Source organism: Tursiops truncatus, chromosome X, assembly GCF_011762595.2.
Source record: "Tursiops truncatus isolate mTurTru1 chromosome X, mTurTru1.mat.Y, whole genome shotgun sequence".
Lineage (NCBI taxonomy): Eukaryota > Metazoa > Chordata > Mammalia > Artiodactyla > Delphinidae > Tursiops > Tursiops truncatus.
Genome location: NC_047055.1, coordinates 31,854,783 through 31,874,442, shown reverse-complemented (window position 1 = coordinate 31,874,442; position 19,660 = coordinate 31,854,783). Strand labels below are relative to the sequence as shown.

Sequence of the window (19,660 nt, the reverse complement as noted above, 5' to 3'; positions counted from 1 at the left end):
GAAAGGAAAGTCTAATGTAACATAAGAACAGTCTATGTCAAACTGACTTCCCAATATAACTCTAGTAGGCTTTGGATTCCAAAACAAAAGCAGTCCTGGAGGAGGGTAAAAAAAAACAACAAAACAAAACAAAACAAAAAAACCCAAGTGCAAGCTACTATGCTAAACAAAACTAACTGCTTCATCTTTGATGTATCCAGATTAAGACAAATTTTACAGCCGGTGTACTGTGCCCCTTAAAAAAATACTGTATTGGGCTTCCCTGGTGGCGCAGTGGTTGAGAGTCCTCCTGCCGATGCAGGAGACACGGGTTCGTGCCCTGGTCTGGGAGGATCCCACATGCCGCAGAGCGGCTGGGCCCGTGAGCCATGGCCGCTGAGCCTGCGCGTCCAGAGCCTGTGCTCCGCAACGGTAGAGGCCACAGCAGTGAGAGGCCCGCGTACCGAAAAAAAAACAACAACTATTTACGGAGCAAGGATCATCCTTACTTGAGCTATTTAACAAGGCACTAAATATTGGATGCTGAAATTAAAAGCAAGTTACAGTAAACTAATTACAAAGAAATGACAAATTCCACAAACCAGGCCAAAGAAAACCCCATTAGTATATCTTAAATGTTCAAGTGGCTCCTACACAGCAGCACACTGGCAGCTACCAATAAGACCAAATGGATTCAGACAGTTTATTACTAACACAGACAGAGAAAGCATGATCTGTATGGTGTCACTTCCCCATGTCCCTAGTCCCACAGGACAAAACCAAACTGGAGGGAAGGACCAAATAACAGACAACATGCACAGAGGGTTGCTCTGTCATGGAGAAGCCAACTCTAGACTGCAGCTTTGCAATTTTATACTCACAACTGTATCTGAAAGAATGTCCCATGTCTCACCAGAATGAGGGAAAGAGATAATAAACTGCCTTGAGGCAGCCTCCCACAAGATAGGGAGGTGGACACAAAATGACCTTATGTCATCTATCTTGCCATGTACCAGGGAGGATCAGAGAGTCTTTCCCCAAGATTTGAGTCAGACTGTGGTTCAGCCTTGCCTATGTGGAGATGTGCAAGATCACCAAGATACCATGGCAAAGCCATTCCTCTAGTTTATAGTCATACAAATAGAATAAGAAGTCAGTACATAAAATTATCATGCTCGTCCCATAATTTTAAGTTTAGAAATTTGACAAGCATTTACTATCAACTGTTGCAGAGAGACACTGCAGTCAACCAAACACTATAGGGTATTTTTGTATAGAAAGTGTTATCTGCCCTCAAAGAGTTTAAACTCCTCTTGAGGGAAGCAATGTAAAGCTAAGAGCACAACTGCACCTGGCTATGTACTGATATTAAATAGTAACTTAAACAACTAACAATAGAGGAATGATTAAATCAAATATGGTGCATACATACAATAGACTATTAGGCAGTCGTTAAAAATCATGTTATAAAGCATTTTTCTTCAGTGGAACAGTGGCATAAACAAAACTCTCAGAAGAACAATTTGGAAGAAAAGTATACAACAGACTATAATGGAAAGACTTTTAAGGCAACAACATTACATAAATTAATGTTGAGAAAACATTCAGTCATGAGTTGATGAGGTTTTTTACAAGAGAAGCAGTGAAAATATATACAGCAATTATTTCTGAGAGCTTATGGCAAATGGAGGACAGTAGACCAATGTAAGAAGAGAAAACTAGACCAAGACACATGAAAATAATTTTAAACAATTTAGAGCTATACTACTGGAAAATCTGCTAAACCCAAGCCAAAATAGGCATTCATCTCACAATTTTTCCTGGACTTCATCTACAAATATGATTTTCAAGATGGGATTAGTTAAAACAACAGATTAATGCTCAAAACATTTTATAATAATTTTAATGCCAAACGTTATTTAATGTCATAAACATTACTTACAAATCAATTTTATTAATTAACCTAAATATTTAAAAGCAGTCAACTATTCTAAAATAAAAACATATTCAGTGATACAATATAACAATATATAAAAACTATAGCTAATTTGCAACTGTTAAAGTTTAATAATCATATCTCTGCTTATGAAGCAATTAATAAGCTGTTATTTCTTTTTGCTTTCTGATAGCTTTTCTTTTTTTAAATAATATAACAAAACAATAAAAACAAAAATCAGAGACAGTAAGAAGTCCAATCTGACTGAAGAACAGGTACATACATGAGAAGTATTTGGAAAACATGGTGGAAAAGGAAAGAGACAAACTGTGGAGGGACCTGAAAAGGCACCCAGGGTAAGAAGCAGGCTAAATTGAACAAATGTGCTAAACATCTACTGTGTACCACACACTATACTAAATGTTGGAATGGCAACAAAGCAACTATACTCAAAACCTCCAAAATCAATAAAAAGAGAAATGTAAACAAATACCATATTTCTTTGATCTTACAATGCACATTTTCGTCTAATGTTAACATTTCTAAAATCCATGTATGTGCTTATTGTGGTAGTGTTTCTCTTTTTCTGGAAAAGTTATTAAATTGATAATGAATGTTACAATAGGGGAAATATATTAATTGCAATAAAGGATCACAGCAGCTACATTAGAGGGATAGAGTAATCCCTATATGTAGAGGATGCAGGAAAGGGAAAAGGTAATAAAGAAAGGCCTGATCTTGGATACAAAAGATCAACAGGAGTTCACAAGGCAGAAAAGAGGGAGAAGAAGGACATCAACAGTAAGGGCAAAAATAACATGAAAACATGGAATAGCATGATACTTTCAAGGAACAGCATGGAATTTGGCAGGCTGGAATGTAGAGTTTTGGGACACTATGAGACTAAACTGAAAAGCAGGTAGGCCAGGAATGCAAGAAGGATATAACAGCTAAAAGCCTATCAATGTAATATACCATATTAATGCAATAAAAGACAAAAAACTACATATAAAAAGGAATTTCTTCAACCTGAAAAAGGGCATCTATGAAAAACACCAGAGCTAATATCATATTTAATGGTGAAAGACTGAATGCATTCCTCCTAAATTCAGGAATAAGACAAGAATGTCCACTCTCACCATATCCACTCAACACTGTACTAGAAGTTCTAGCCAGGATGATTAGGCAAGAAACTGAAATAAAAGGCATCCAGATTCGAAAGGAAGTATAACTATCTCTATTTGCAGATGACATGATCGTACATACAGAAAATGCTAATGAATCCATTAAAAGACTATTAGAATGAAGAAACAAGTTCAGCAAGGTTGCAAGATAAAAGACCACTATGTAAAAGTCAATTATAGGGACTTCCTTGGTGGTCCAGTGGTAAAGAATCCGCCTTCCAATGCAGGGGACACAGGTTCAATCCCTGGTCGGGGAACTAAGATCCCACATGCTGTGGGGCAACTAAGCCTGTGTGCCACAACTACTGAGCTTGTGTGCCTCAACTAGAGAGCCTGCATGCCGCAAAGTACAGAGCCCATGCATTCTGGAGCCCACGACACAACTAGAGAAGAGGAAACCCACACGCCACAACTAGAGAGAAGCCTGTGTGCTGCAACAAAGAGCCCGTGCACCGCAACGAGCACTGCAATGAAAGATCCCACGTGCCACAATGAAGATCCCACATGCCACAACGAACACCTGACACAGCCAACTAAATAAATAGATAAATAAATAAATACTAAAAATAATAATAATAAATAAAGTCTACTAAAAAAAAAGTCAATTATATTTGGGTCCAGTGGTTAGGACTCCGTACTTTCACTGCCTAGGGCCCAGGTTCAATCCCTGGTCAGGGAACTAAGATTCCACAAGCCACGTGGTGCAGCCACAAAAAAAAAAAACAAAAAAAAACGTATTTCAATAAACTAGCAATGAATATCCCAAAAACGAAATTACGAAAAAATTCTATTTTTTTCTATATGATAGTATGTCAGAAAATAAAGACTGAGGAAAACAACAAAATATTATTGAAAGAAACTAAAGATACAAATAAATCAAAAGACATCCCATATTCATAGACTGGAAAACTTAATATTGTTAAGATGGTAAAATTTCCCCAAATTGACCTACAGATTCAACACGACCCCTATCAAAATCCCAAACTGCATTTTCTGAAGAAATTGACAAGCTGATCCTAAAATTCATATTGGTCTCGAAACAGCCAAAGCAATCTTGAAAAAGAACAATGTTGGAAGAAGACTCACACCTCCTGATTACAAAACTTAATACAGAGCTACAGAAATCAAGATAGAGTGGTACCAGGATAAGAACAGATATACAGGGCTTCCCTGGTGGCGCAGTGGTTGAGAGTCTGCCTGCCGATGCAGGGGACACGGCTTTGTGCCCCGGTCCGGGAAGATCCCACATGCCGCAGAGCAGCTAGGCCCGTGAGCCATGGCCGCTGAGCCTGCGCGTCTGGAGCCTGTGCTCCACAACAGGAAGGAAAGGCCACAACAGTGAGAGGCCCGCGTACCGCAAAAAAAAAAAAAAAAAAAAAAAAACAGATATACAAATCAATGGAATAGAATTGAGAGTCCAGAAATAAATGTTCACATTTATGGTCAGTTGATTTTCGACAAGGGTAACAAGAAAACTGGATGAGGAAAGAAAGGTATTTTCCGGAAATGGTGCTGGGACAACTAGATATACATATGCAAAAGAACAAAGTTGGACCCTGATCTCACACCATACATAAAGAACTCAAGATGGACAGATAGCCAAGAGGCACATGAAAAGATGTTCAACATCACTAATTATTAGAGAAATGCAAATAAAAACTATAATGAGGTATCACCTCACACCAGTCAGAATGGCCATCATCAAAAAATCTATAAACAACAAATGCTGGAGAGGGTGTGGAGAAAAGGGAACCCTCTTGCACTGTTGGTGGGAATGTAAATTGGCAAAGCCATTATGGATAACAGTATGGAGGTTCCTTAAAAAACTAAAAATAGAACTACCATATGACCCAGTAATCCCACTCCTGTGCATATATCCAGAGAAAACCATAATTCGAAAGGATACATGCATCCCAATGTTCATTGCAGCACTACTTGCAATAGCCAGGACATGGAAGCAACCTAAATGTCCATCAATGGAGGAATGGATAAAGAAGATGTGGTATATATATACCATGGAATATTATTCAGCCATAAAAAAGAATGAAATAATGCCATCTGTAGCAACATAGAGGGACCTAGAGATTGTTATACTGAGTCAGACAGAGAAAGACAGAGAAAGTCAGACAGAGAAAGACAAATATCATATGATATCGCTTATATGTGGAATCTAAAAAAATGATACAAATGAAACTATTTACAAAACAGAAAGAGTCACAGATGTAGAAAACCAACTTATGGCTACCAAGGGGAAAGGGGGGAGATAAACTGGGGGATTGGGATTGACATATACACACTACTACATATAAAAGATAACTAATAAGAACCTACTGTATAGCACAGGGAACTCTATTAGGTGCTCTGTAATGACCTATATGGGAATGGAGTCTAGAAGAGAGTGGATATATGTATATGCACGGCTGATTCAGTTTGCTGTACAGCAGAAACTAACACAACGTTGTAAATCAACTATACTCCAATAAAAAAAATTAATTTAAAAAAAAAGTACCGGGCTTCCCTGGTGGTGCAGTGGTTGAGAGTTGGCCTGCCGATGCAGGGGACGTGGGTTCGTGCCCCGGTCCAGGAAGATCCCACATGACGCGGAGCGGTTGGGCCTGTGAGCCATGGCCGCTGAGCCTGCACGTCCGGAGCCTGTGCTCCGCAACGGGAGAGGCCACAACAGTGAGAGGCCCGCGTACCGAAAAACAAAAAAGTACCAACACACCTGAGGGGTAAAATACAGTATTTACTGGTAAGAAAAAAGTTATAATTGAAAAACAAACAAACAAACAAAAGAACTCAAGATGGATAATATGTCTAATGTAAGTGCTAAAACTATAAAACCAAAAGAAAACAAAAGAGTAAATCTTCATAACCCTGGGTTAGGCAATGGCTCCTTAGATATGACACAGAAAGCACAAGCAACATAAGAAAAAAAAAGATAAAATGGGCTTCATCAAAATTTTCAAATTTTGTGTTTCAAAGCAGACGACCCACAGACTAGGAAAGAAAAATTTGCAAGCTATATACTTGGGTAAGGGTTTTATGTATAGAAGAAAAAGAAAAAAAAATTCTTATAACTCAGTAATAAGGAAAAGACAACCCAATTAGAAAGTGGACAGAATCTAAACAGACATTCCCTTAGGAAGATATACAAATGGACAATAAACACATGAAAGGAGGTCAACATCATTAGTCATTCGCAAAATGCAAATCAAAACCATAATGAGATTATACTTCACACTTACTAGGATGACTGTAAACAAAAATACAGATAGCAACAAGTGTTGTTGAAGATATGAAGAAACTGGAATCCTCATACACTGCTACTGGAAATGTAATATGGTGCAGCCACTTTGGAAAACAATTTAGCATTTCCTCAAAATGTCAAACATAGAATTAACATATGATCCAAGACGCAAGAGGGAAGAGATATGGGAACATATGTATATGTATAACTGATGCACTTTGTTATAAAGCAGAAACTAACACACCATTGTAAAGCAATTATACCCCAATAAAGATGTTAAAAAAAAAAAAAACATATGATCCAGCAATTCTACTCCTACATGTATAAGAGAAATGAAAACATACATCTACCCAACTTTTACATAATATTCATAGCAATATTATTTATAATAGCCAAAGAATGGAAACAACCCAACTGTCCATCAACTGATGAATGGACAAACAAAATGTACAATAGAATATTATTCAGATATAAAACGGAATGAAGTACTGATATATGCTACAACATAAATGAATTTTAAAACATGATAAACGAAAGAAGACTATCACAAAGGGCCACATACTGTAAGAATCTATTTATATAAAATGTTCAGAATCAACAAATCTAAAAATACAAAAAGTAAGTTAGAGGTTGCCTAGGTCTGGATTGGTGGCGGGGTGGGGGGATATGCTAATGGGTATGGGGTTTCTTTTTGAAGTGATAAAAATATCCCAAAATTAGACTGCAGTGATGAGTGTACAACTAACAACCAATAAACTATATACTTTAAATGAGTGAATTTTTGGCATGTGAATTATATCTCAGTAAAATGTTAAAAAGAAAAGAAGTAGGCAGGGATATATCTGGAAAAAGATGGTCCATGTACTAAAACACAAAATAGGACCTCTACCTCACACTATACATAAAAATCAACTCCACATTGATGAGGAACTGAAACACCAAAAACAAACCTTTAAAACCTTTAGTAAAAAAATACATGAATATATTTTACACATTCTTAAACAAGACACAAAAAATAGTGACTATAAAAGACTGATAAATTTGACTATTAAAATGTAGAACATTTGTTCAGCAAATGACTCCTTAAAAAGCAAAAAAGACAAGTTACAAACTAGGAGAAAATACAATATACAAAACTGACAAATGATTAGTATAGTATTAGTATTTGGGGCAAAATAAATTATTTCACAGTACAGGAAACATATATGGCCAAGTAGGTAAGACATTTGAAGATATGTTAATGAAACTGGTGATCAGGGAAATATAAACCAAGAAAGGTATCACCTCGAACCAGTCAGAATGGCCACCATCAAAAAGTCTACAAGCAATAAATGCTGGAGAGGGTGTGGAGAAAATGGAGCCCTCTTGCACTGTTGGTGGGAATGTAAATTGATACAGCCACTATGGAGAACAGTATGGAGGTTCCTTAAGAAACTAAAAACAGAACTACCATATGACCCAGCAATCCCGCTACTGGGTATATACCCTAAGAAAACCATAATTCAAAAAGAGTCATGTACCACAATGTTCACTGCAGCTCTGTTTACAGTAGCCAGGACATGGAAGCCACCTAAGTGTCCATCAACAGATGAATGGATAAAGATGTATATACAATGGAATATTACTCAGTCTTAAAAAAGAATGAAATAATGCCATTTGCAGCCACATGGATGGATCTAGATTATCATACTAAATGAAGTAAATTAGACAGAGAAAGACAAATGTTATATGATATCACTTATATGTGGAATCTTTTAAAAACGACACAAATGACCTTATTTATAAAACAGAAACAGACTCACAGATATAGAAGACAAACTTATGGTTACCAAAGGAGAAAGGAGGGGGGAGGGATAAATTAGGAGTTTGGGATTAACAGATACTATATATAAAATAGATAAACAACAAGGACTTACTGTATAGCACTGGGAACTATATTCAATATCTTGTAATGACCTATAATGGAAAAGAATCTGAAAAATATATATATATACACACACATACACACATATATATAAATAACTGAGTCACTTTGCTGTACACCTGAAACTAACACAGCATTGTAAATCAACTATACTTCAATTAAAAAAATAGTTTCATACTACAAAAAAAAAAGACGTCATTGAACTACCATTTTAAACTCGTTTGGGGGAATTCCCTAGCAGTCCAGTGGTTAGGATTCCGCGCTTCCACTGCAGGGGGTGCGGGTTCAATTCCTGGTCGGTCAACTAAGATCTCGCATGCCTCAGTGCAGCCAAAAAAATTAAAAATAATAAACTCGTTTGGCCAAAACGTTTAAATCTGACAATACTATGTGTTGGAGGAGATACGAATTCACAGGATCTCTTACAGAGGTTGATGGAAAGGTAAACTGTAAACCAGTTGGCATTATCTCCTTAATTTGAACATTAACATACCATACAATCCAGCTATTCCACTCCCAAGAATAAACACAAGAGAAATTCTTGCACGTGCACAACAGAAGACATGTATAATAACGCTTATAGCCGCACTGCTCACAAGAGCAAAAATATGTTAACAACCCAAATGGCCAGGAGTGAGACAGTGGATAAACTATACTATAGTCACACAATGAAAGATAATGGAGCCACCAAAAAGAATGAACTACAGGGACTTCCCTGGAGGCGCAGTGGTTAAGAATCCGCCTGCCAATGCAGGGGACACAGGTTCAAGCCCTGGTCCGGGAAGATGCCACATGCCGTGGAGCAACTTAAGCCCGTGCGCCACAACTACTGAAGCCTGCACACCTAGAGACCGTGCTCCACAACAAGAGAAGCCACCGCAATGAGAAGCCCGCACACCGCAATGAAGAGTAGCCCCCACTCGCCACAACCAGAGAAAAGCCTGTGTGCGGCAACGAAGACCCAACGCAGCCATAAATAAAATAAATAAATATATAATTTTTAAAAAAACAGAATGAACTACAGCTTCATACAACAATTTGGATGAATCTGAGCAACTTAATATTAAGTAATGTAATATAAAAATTACCAGTTATATAAAGCAGAGTTGTGTATTAGCTTTTTCACATTTTTGTAAAGTTCAAAACAAGGAATAAGCAACGTATTATTAAGGAGCTGGCTTACTGGATCGAAGGTGTTTTAGTAGCAACAAGTGACAATCAGATTTGCATATTAGAGTGCTCCAGCTACAGTGTGAAAGACTAATTGGACTTGAAGCAAACTGAACATGAGGCAGAGAGATCATTTGGGAAAACTGTTGATAGGTCCAGTTAAAGGTGAGGAGAGGAGGACCTGAACAACAACAATGGCAGTGAGAACAGACAGGAAGGAAACAGATCTGAAAGCTATTCAAACAGTTATGATCAAGAGGTCTTAGGTCCTAACCAGATATAGAGGGTGAGGGACAGTGAAGAGTCAAGAATAATTCCCAACTTTCTGGTCTGGGAGATCAGGGGGCCTAGGGTCAATAACAAAAGTTGATCTTTTTTTGACATTTTGAGTTTGAAGAGACTCTAGGAAGTCAATATTCATATAGTATCCTCTTTTTATGATTAAGTATAAAATCTGATCCTTCCCCCTTCAAAGCCCATCCTCCATCTCCATTATAAAGCCCCCTCTGATGTTCTACCAACACAATCATGTCACCGCTCCCTCTTCAAACTTGCACATCACTCTGTTTTCACTTAAGACATTTATCTTACTCTAGCCCAGCACTGCTCAATCTCTATCACCACTGACATTTTGGACCAGGTAACTCTCTGTTGTGTGGGCAGTCTTGTTCATTGTAGGATGCTTAGCAGCATCCCTGGCTTCTACCCACTAGATATCAGTAGTATCCCCAAGTTGTGACAGTCAAAAATGTCCCCGGACATTACCAAATATCTCCTGGGGGCAAGTTCCCCCACTCCTTGAAACCTTGATCTAGCCTATATAATAGATACCTGAGTACTTATTTTATAGCACTAGGAAATCATAAGTTCCTTAAAGGCAGCAACTTTATCACCCTGTCCATTTATATAAAATAGATATGACAAATCCATTCTTACATACTAATCAAGGTAAATTAAGGAGATAGCTATGTTCAATTTACTATTTTTAATGTATAAATATCTTTAAAAGTAATTGATTTCTCATTGACACAGACATCCCCAACCAATTAGCTCAAAGTATTAAGGATTTATATATTGTAATTACTTTTTTAAGAGGGGAAAATTTCTATGCTGCACATTCTAGAGTCTCTCAGGGACATAATAATGTAGAGAAGTCATTTCTGAATGAAATCCAGATACACAAATGCTCTAGAATTGGTTAGTATCAATAGAGTTCAAATAAAATTTTATGGCACAGTTATTTTATTTCTGTTTCTTGTCACCTTGAATCCCTAATATTATACATAAAATTCCACTGAAAGGAACTTAAACAGTTAATTTAAAAGTGACAACAATCTCTGTCACAAATTATAAGAGTACACAGATTAACAACGTCCACAAATAGGGAAGAACTTACTTTCTTATTTGGAAAAAAAACTTTAAAAAAATTTTGCGGTCAAAAAATATATGAGACAATATCCATTGTTTAATTATCCATTACAGTCCATTGACTAGTATTCTGTAAGTGGAATGCTATCAATTTATAATTTATTTGAAACAGGAGAAATGTAAAGATTAAAAGTTAGACCTTTAGCAGACTGAATACACTAGTTTAAAGTGAGACTAAACACAAATTTAAATTATTGTTATAAAACTCACTTGTACAGTTTTCTTTTATTACATTAAATGGTTCCCTGGAGTATAAGGTATTTTTTCCTATAAAAGGGAAGCAGAGAAAACGTTCTGAAACTTTTCAGAAAACTGATTATAAGAGTGTTACAATGCTTCAAGAACTACCTAAATACACACAAAGTGTAGAGAAAAGAAAAAGGTTTCCCCTTCTACATCATGATGATGAACAGCCTCTGTACAATCGGGGTGGGCATCATACAGTTTAAGTATCCCTTAGAGTGTACTGCTGGGATAGACTAGGAGAGTGATATGCCCTTTTGCAAAGTTTCACTGTATGCCTTGGAACTTAAATATCACCTCCCAGGAAATCAATATGCTCTAAGTATTCAATTATTTTTATTTGTGAAGTGTCCTTAACATCATCTCTCATGCTGTCAATGAGGTTCTGGATCTTGTACATCTTTATGCTTTTGATGATAAATAAATGCTTCAGAGTTTATGTTACAAATAATCTAAATCAAAATATTAAATTTTAAACTTAATCAAGTGTCACTATAACCCCAATTCAAAAATATCCCAATCAACCATTTCTGTTCTTTTACCTGTCATGCAGTATATATAATTTTTTTCATAAAACATCGTAAGCTCATATTGTTCAAAAGCAACTAATTTAGCTGCTTAACACAGTCCTAATTCTAAACTATGGCTTACTCTCCATAATGACTCCTTAAAGCATTTTGCTCTATTGAGTACTTATTCCTATGCTTGTAACTTTGTTCTCCCAGATAACACTGCCTCACTTAAGATTAAAATTTAAGACAATAATTTCCCCAGACATCTACCTTCCCCTTCACCTTAGCAAAAGTCAGGTAACTCCTCCCTTCCATTGCTAACAAATTTCCACCCACTCCATGAAGATCCCCCCTCCCCCTCTTGCATTTTAACACTGAACTCTCTACTAGTTCCCTCCTTTCAGCCTCCAAGTATGTTTGAGAAAATATAGACTGAACCTGCAGTTAACATCTGCCCTTAACATGCAATGTCATTCTCAACTCCGTATCAGTGCAATTTCTCCCCTGACAGTCTGCAACTGTCCCTCCTGCTTAATCATAACTTGATCCCATACTGATCATTTACCTCAAGATTCAGCTATATCTAACTCTATAGGAAACTTTCTCAAACTTTCTCAAACTAACTTAACCCCCAATAAAATTAAGCCTCATGCCCCAGTTCCATATCACTTAATTGTACAGTTTATTAAAACATACAATTTTGAACATTATATATTATAACTCTTTTCTAATTGTTACATATATTACTGTACACATTCACCTAGTTTGTAAACCCTTCGAGGATCATGTTTCCAAAGTTAGAGTTCAATAAAAGCTTGCTTAATGAATCTATTCTAAAACCAACAGAGGGGCATGAAGACAAGCTATGCAAATACCATGCACAAAACAAAACACACTGCACCACAAACAAAAACTATATAATCTATGAAACTAAATAAGCATTCATCTTTCAGATTAAATAACCTATTTATTAGCACAGTGTTTATTTTAATAGTAGCTTTGTTATAAGAAGAGAAAGTGTTGCAATGGAAATAACACTGGAATAGTGCTAGAGTTGGAAAACCTAGCCTCTGACCCACACTCTGCCATACACTAGCCATTTAACTTCCGGCAAATCACTTAACCTCTCTCAACAACAAAGAGTAATTACTATGCACTCTACAAAGCTCAAAGGGTTATTATTAGGATACAATAGGGTAATATATATTAAAGTGCTCAGAATTTATAAAGAGCTGTATAAATCGTATTATTTTAATGATAAACGTACCCTCCAATTTAAGATAACATTTTATTTTAAAGTGTGAACTTGCAAAAGAAAGAAATTAAGGGGCAACTATTTATGCTATAGAAGAATTCATCACTGAATAAAATAAATCACTGCAAGGTTCAGCAATTCAAATTCAATCTGAAGCAATTAAAATATGAGTCAACCGTCAAAAGTGTCCTTCACATTCAATTTTTCAGTAAGATATTTATTACATAAAGCAAGGCAGATATTTGAATCAGGCCACAAAATCACAAGGTTATTCCACTGAATGCACTAAGATGGCCTTCACCTATGTTACAAAATCAGATGCTGCACAGTTTAACTGGCTCCATTTTACAAGCCGATACAATGCACCATGCCCCACAGTTGAAGAGGTGAACCAGCACATGTAGGAAATACTAGAGTTGACTCCAGGTTTACAGGAAAACACGTGATTAACCAGGACACAGCACAATCTGATGTATGTAAAGAATTCCTAAATCTGTTTCACAGACCTATTGTTTATGGACATAAAGAAGTATGAAGAAGCAGAGGGAGCAGCTGCAAGTAGACTGAGACTTATTTGTAGCACTGGTGACAAAGTCAAATATGAAAAGTTTCAGGATTTGTTTGGGTAGCCGTTAAAATCACTTCCAAGCTCTCTTAAAGTCAACAAATTATCACAGTATCCAGACAGACTTTTTAAAGTTCTAGGCAATTTCCCTTTGTCTTGCCAAATCTACCCACAGACCAGCAAAGATAAGACATTACAACCAGAGTTAGCTACTTTCCTGAAATGGGTAACCAACTTTCTGATCCCTATTTTTATGTTTTTATATGGGTGAGGATTTTAATCAAGAAGTATCTGGAGGGACTTCCCTGGCCGTCCAGTGGTTAAGACTCCACGGGAACTAAGATCCCACATGCCGCGTGGCCAAAAAAAAAAAAAAAGTATCTGCAAGGCATATCAATTCAAAAAAGGTCACAAGCACAAACCACCAAATGGAGATTCAAGTAAATTGGCAAACTCTCCCTTTTAAATGTTAATTGCCTGGAAAGGCTGCCATAATTATTTAGCGTTGAGCTCCATCCCAGCAAAGGAAGAGGAGTGAGGTTGAAGACGGAAAAAGAAATAAGGAGGGCGGCAGGAGAGAGGGGACAGGTGAAGAAGAACAGACACCAGAAATACAAAGAGAAATAAAAAGGTACCAAAGATAAACTTTGCCATCAGCAACCTATTATCCACTTTCCCTCACAGGAAGACTATTAATAGACAAAACAAGATTTTGCTGCTACATATTCTAGGGGCATTCTTTTCTTAACGCAAATTTATCCAACAGTAGGGAACTGGAGAAATTATAGTTTCCTGGTAAGTTTCTAGTCACTACAGACATAATATGATGAAAAAAATGGGTCTGCTTTACTCAAGTCTATCAAAAAGAATACTGAACTAGAACGTGAACACTTGGTTCCTAGCTTTGGTTTTGACCCTCTTGACAAGTAGCTTTAGGTTAGTCACCAAACTTTTATCAATGTTCTCATTCACTCAAACAATAAATATATCTTGAGTGCCTAAAAACTGAGCTATTTTAGAGTTTCCCAACCCTGACTGCACATTAGAATCACCTGGGAATTCTTAAAAAACAAAACAAACCAACAAACAAAAAAACCCTCTCTTTGCCCCTGAGACTGATTAAATTGGTCTAGGGTGGGGCCCAGGCATAGGTTTAAAAAATAAAACACACTCCCTTGTGATTTTAACATGCAGGCAAGGTGGTAAACCACAGGTCTATTTCATCTTATGTATATGTAAGGAACAGCAAAATAATGTGAAAAGCCCTCTCCCTTCCTTTGAAATTTATCAATTTCCCCTTCTAATCCAATTTTGTTTCAACCTAGGTTCTCACCACCTCACACCTAGATTAACAAATAGCTTTCTACCTATTTTCCCTTCTTTCAATCTCTTCCCAACCCAATAAACCACTGCTGTCTAATCAATTTGGTACTGAAACAGTATCCCACTGAGAGTCATTTTAAGTATAACAATATCAACAAACAGAACTGTTTTCATCAAGCAGAGAATATACTGTATATACATATTTGTATGTCTGTATGTATATGTGTATGTATGTACGGCATGTATGTATAATCTCAAACGTGCTCTGTTTGTCTTCAGTTCCATTTATATATAATGGATACTAGTCTCTTTACATATAAGATTATTGTCCCTAACTAGTTCATGGCTGAATTTGGTCAAAAATGAATGGCAAATGAGTCACTCACAGATTTCTCATTTAAATTTTGAAGTGTTCCCACAAGGAATATATATTCAATTTTTAAAAAAGTAAAATGCGGTGGAATTATCTCAAAAAGTCCTCTGTTACTGTAGGCACTGATAAAGTTTATGATGAATGAATTTTACCAAGAACAAATATGGTTCTGGTTTGTGTTAAAACTTGCCTCAGAAAACAAACTGAAGCCTTAAAAGCCAGTGGTTATAACCACATAAGATGATATTCATATTTATGAAAAATATTATTAAGTACAATATAAGCAATATATAATGAGAAAACTGAACAAGTATATGACTCTTTCCCTGCCTTTAAGGAGCTCTCCATCTTCTCAGGGAAAGCAAAACATAAAAAGAAAATAAAGCCAGCACTAGCAGGTAAGTGGTAAAGACTATAAGTACCACAGGAATTCAAAGAAACAGGAGACTACTGTGGACTAAGGGAGTTGGAGACAGCATCTTGGAAAAGCTGGAGCTTGAACAAAATTAAATAGGTGGAGAAAAGAAGGAAATCTCGTGCATGTGGATGACCTTCTACAAAGATAAGGCAAATATTCATAAACTATATTTGAGGGACAGAGAGCTGACCTAGTTGGAACAGAGGGTTCTATGTAGGAGCATTTGAAGAGTTACGGTTGCAATAATAAATTGGAGCCAGGCAGTGAAAGCCCTGAATGCCAAGAGAGGATGCTTCAACTTTGTCCTATAGATAAAGAAATCTTTTATAGGTAACAAGTAAAACAACATATCTCTATAATGATGCAGTCTGAAACCATTTTTCTTCATGCCTTTGAAGAACATACCAAGTAGTATAATATCTTGCCAATGTATCATGAATATGTGAACATATTGTTTGTTCAGAGTGAAGGAGTAAATACTCAAACATGCTTTCCAAAATACAAAATCACTGATCAATTACACATTTCTAGTTCTTAGGATAATTCCTAAGAGAATAATTGGGTAGAAGGCTTCAATTTTAGGTTTTCCTCCTCTCCCCACCCTCACCCAAACACACACCTTGATCTAATATCTAGAAACGTAATACAATGAAACAGTGTTATTCTGAAAATAAGAGGTCTTTTATTGCTTCTCATTATGAGTGAATTTACTTACTATATTGCTTCAAAATCACTAAATCTATTAAAATCAATCTGTCCATGATTTCTTTCAGCAAAGCAAATAAAAACAGACACATAAATAACAAATTTAAAGATTACAAAAAGTAAAAAATCCTTCATCAAACCAAAACACACCTAAAATAATCGGCATTGGCTTATAAGGCAGAGGGGAAAGAGAGTGTGTTCATAACAAAAAATGCCATCCACAACAAAGAGTACCAGAGAGTATATGAAGAACATTACAATAGCCAACTTCTTGTCCAAAATGATAAACCATTAACCCACAACTCCAAGAAGAATGGAGTTAATTTTGTTTCTCAAAAATGCCCTTAAAATTTCTGGTTATATCTGCAATAAAAATTAAGACTCCAACATAACTCAGAACAAGGACTCTTTCCCCTAGTAAACCAGACACATAAGTGATTGATGATTTAATTTTCCACTGCAGCAAATACTAATTTAACCACCACTATCTCAACACCAGGAAAATGACAAATCTCAGTCTTTAAAGGCATATGTGACAAGAAGGCAAGAATATTCTAGGATGATTAAAACACACACAAAATAAAAACACAGAAAAACCGTGGCAATACTGCTGCTGTACTAGGAAAAGGGATATACCATTCTTGCAGGCACGTATGGCTTTAAAGAATATGTATAGATTATGATGTTATGTATTGCCTTTTTTTCCTCCGGGAAAGATGGGAACATCCACGAGAGTTAGCAGTGCATTCAGGAAGGTGTCAATACCTCCCTTACTGGGGAAACTCGCTTTAACAATAATGCTCTTTCACCCCTCACATCCCACCCGATTTCCATACACCCTTCAGTCAGCATTCCCGCCCCCGCCCCCACCTTTCCCTGCTCTTCCCCTCACATTCAGAACTGGCTGCTCTGACTTTGTCAGTCTCGCCGCCCCCGCGCACCCGCCCAGACCAGCAGAGTCCAACAACGCAGCCACGCAGCCACCCACTCCCCCCACCTCCTCCTTCTCAGCCCAGCTTCCCCTCCCCCTCCCCGTCCTGTCACCTGCTTGGGTGGTGTCCGTCAGGTCGTAGCCGCTGCCCGGGAAGTCTCGGAGTTTCCTACCACTGAGGCTCAGGATGCCGGAGTTGCCCGCCTCCTCCAGGGCCCGGTCCAGGCTCCTCACGGTGTGTTGAGGCTGTAGGCTCCCCGGGTTCCACTGCGGCCCGTTGGGGAACGGCTGACCGAAAAGAGTCGGTACCGGGATGGGCACCACCAGGGTCCCGCCGCCGCCGCCTCCCACTCCGGCTCCGCCACCTCCCCCTCCGGCCGCGCCACAGCCACCGCTACTTCCACCTCCACCACAACCGCCGCCCCCACTGTTACCACCACCTCCCTGACTCGCCGCCATGTTCCTGGGAGAGAGAATAGCCCCCGACAATACTCTCAGCTTGTGCCGCGAGTGTAGGGGGTTCTTAGGACGCATGCGCAGGCTGGGGGCGGGGTGGGGGGGCGAGGTAGAGGGTGGGAAGGAACTAGGGGGCGGGCTGGGAGGAGGTGTTGGGGATGAAGAGGCGCTGTTCAAACGCGCAGAATGCTTGCTTTAAGAAACGTGTGATCAGAGGAAGGATGCTGAATCCCGGTTCCGCTGCTTTGGGTACCAAAGTCTTGCGAAGCGACACCAGCTTGACTGTAAGTCATTTGGCGATATGCCCCCAAATCTCCGTGTTGCTTCACCTTTTGCGTCTGCAAAACAAAGGTAAATATATTAGATAGAGATGAAAGGGATTCATTTCAGAATATTTTGAAACAGCGTTTAGAAGGACTATCAGGGACCTGACTGAAATGCTTACGGCAAATGCCTCAGGAATCCTTTAGCAGTGTTAACACGGAGAGAAACTTTGGGGAGGAAAATGGGTGCAGAATTGAGTTTTAAGCCTATATGAATTTTGCCATAATTCAGAATTCCAAAATAGGAAAAGACTTTTAAAGTGTTTTCAAGGAAGCCTCTCGTTTCAGTGCGTGTGGGTCTCAGCCAAACTGCTGCCTTCCAAAACTTGGAAAAGTTCTCGGCATTCTGTCCTCTAAGTCTTTGAAGTTGTGCCAAGATCTCCAAAATATCTCGAGTTTCTTCTCATCATGTCAGCATGGCTGATGTAAAACTCTTTGATCATCAAACAACCTTAAAGTTTATTTTTGAAATACAGGTTTTGGTTTTAGGTAGAATTCTGAAGATTTAACACTGTGGATATGAAGCTAATCAATCTTGCATTTTAGGAGTTCATTCTTAGAACATGAACGCAACCACACAGGCCACTGCCATCCCTCCACTCCCACTCAGAGTTATTCAAATGTTTTTCACTAATAGAAAAGTTACACAAGAAAACTATCAGAATGCTTGGTCATATTCAGTTATCATTAATTTGAATATCCTGCGCATCTCTTTTACATCCATTTCAGTTTAAGCAATCTGTCAACAGTCTCATTTTCTTGGAGAAAGCTCCACAAAAATTTCTGCTTTGGAAAAAAAGTACGGGAAAGAATTACAACTTGTCTAAAATGCTTTGTAGCCGTATAGGTTAACTAAGATAATTATGTTGCAAGAAATTACATTTGCCATATGCATGACCCACAGAAGGAACAGAACTGAGAATCAGACCTCCACAATGAATTAGCAAGTGAAATCAAATTATTTAAACCCACTGGTGTCAGAAGAGAAAGTTGTACCTTATATCTCATCTTTCTTACATCGCAAATCAAATCAGGTATTAATTGAGAACTTCCAGAAGTTCTCAATTCAAGAGGGGTGGAAAGGGAAACTAAATTTATTAGGTAGAGAAAAGATTAGGAAAAGAATGTTTAATAACTAGCCAGTAAAAAATTTAGTAATTATTTAAAACAACGTATTGGACTCCAGGAAAAGTATGTCCTCTGGATCAGGACACCTGTCAAGTGAAAAAGGCCATGTACAACCAAATTTAAGAAGGAAAGTAATCTTTCAAAGAATTTAAAAGATAATCTAAGTAGGAAAAATAGGAAGCCTACAAAATAGGTTAGATATACATGAAAATCTGACAAAATAACACATTCTAGAGCTCTTTGACAAGAACACCAAGGCCATAAGGAGCGTTAAAAGATAAACTGAGGCATATTAAAATTTTAAGAGTTTGAGCATTTATCTATTGGAATTGGGCAGTACCAAACAGGAAGTGGTTAAGAGTACTCACCAACAGGAGCCAAGGGAAAGACTTATATAAAGAAAGTGAGGAAGCAAAAAAAAGAAATTATTTGATTGGCTGTAGCTTAAAGCCTAGTTGGCTGTTTGTGATTGGTTGTCCTTAGAATTTTGATTTCCTAACCTTGAGGCTTTTATAGGCTTAGATTTTGGTTTGCTTATGTAGGCCACCATGGCATTA

At 37.7% G+C, this 19,660-nt stretch overlaps 1 protein-coding gene across 1 annotated transcript in view; it reads right to left on the bottom strand.

The window, feature by feature from the left end:
• The window catches only part of LRCH2 (leucine rich repeats and calponin homology domain containing 2), a 94,556-nt gene extending 76,901 nt beyond the window's left edge, over nucleotides 1–17,655 (bottom strand). Inside the window, exon 1 of the mRNA XM_019949417.3 lies at nucleotides 17,310–17,655. Coding sequence (XP_019804976.1) covers nucleotides 17,310–17,655 — 346 coding nt within the window. The remainder of the gene's footprint in view (nucleotides 1–17,309) is intronic.
• Between the last annotated feature and the right edge of the window lie 2,005 nt (nucleotides 17,656–19,660).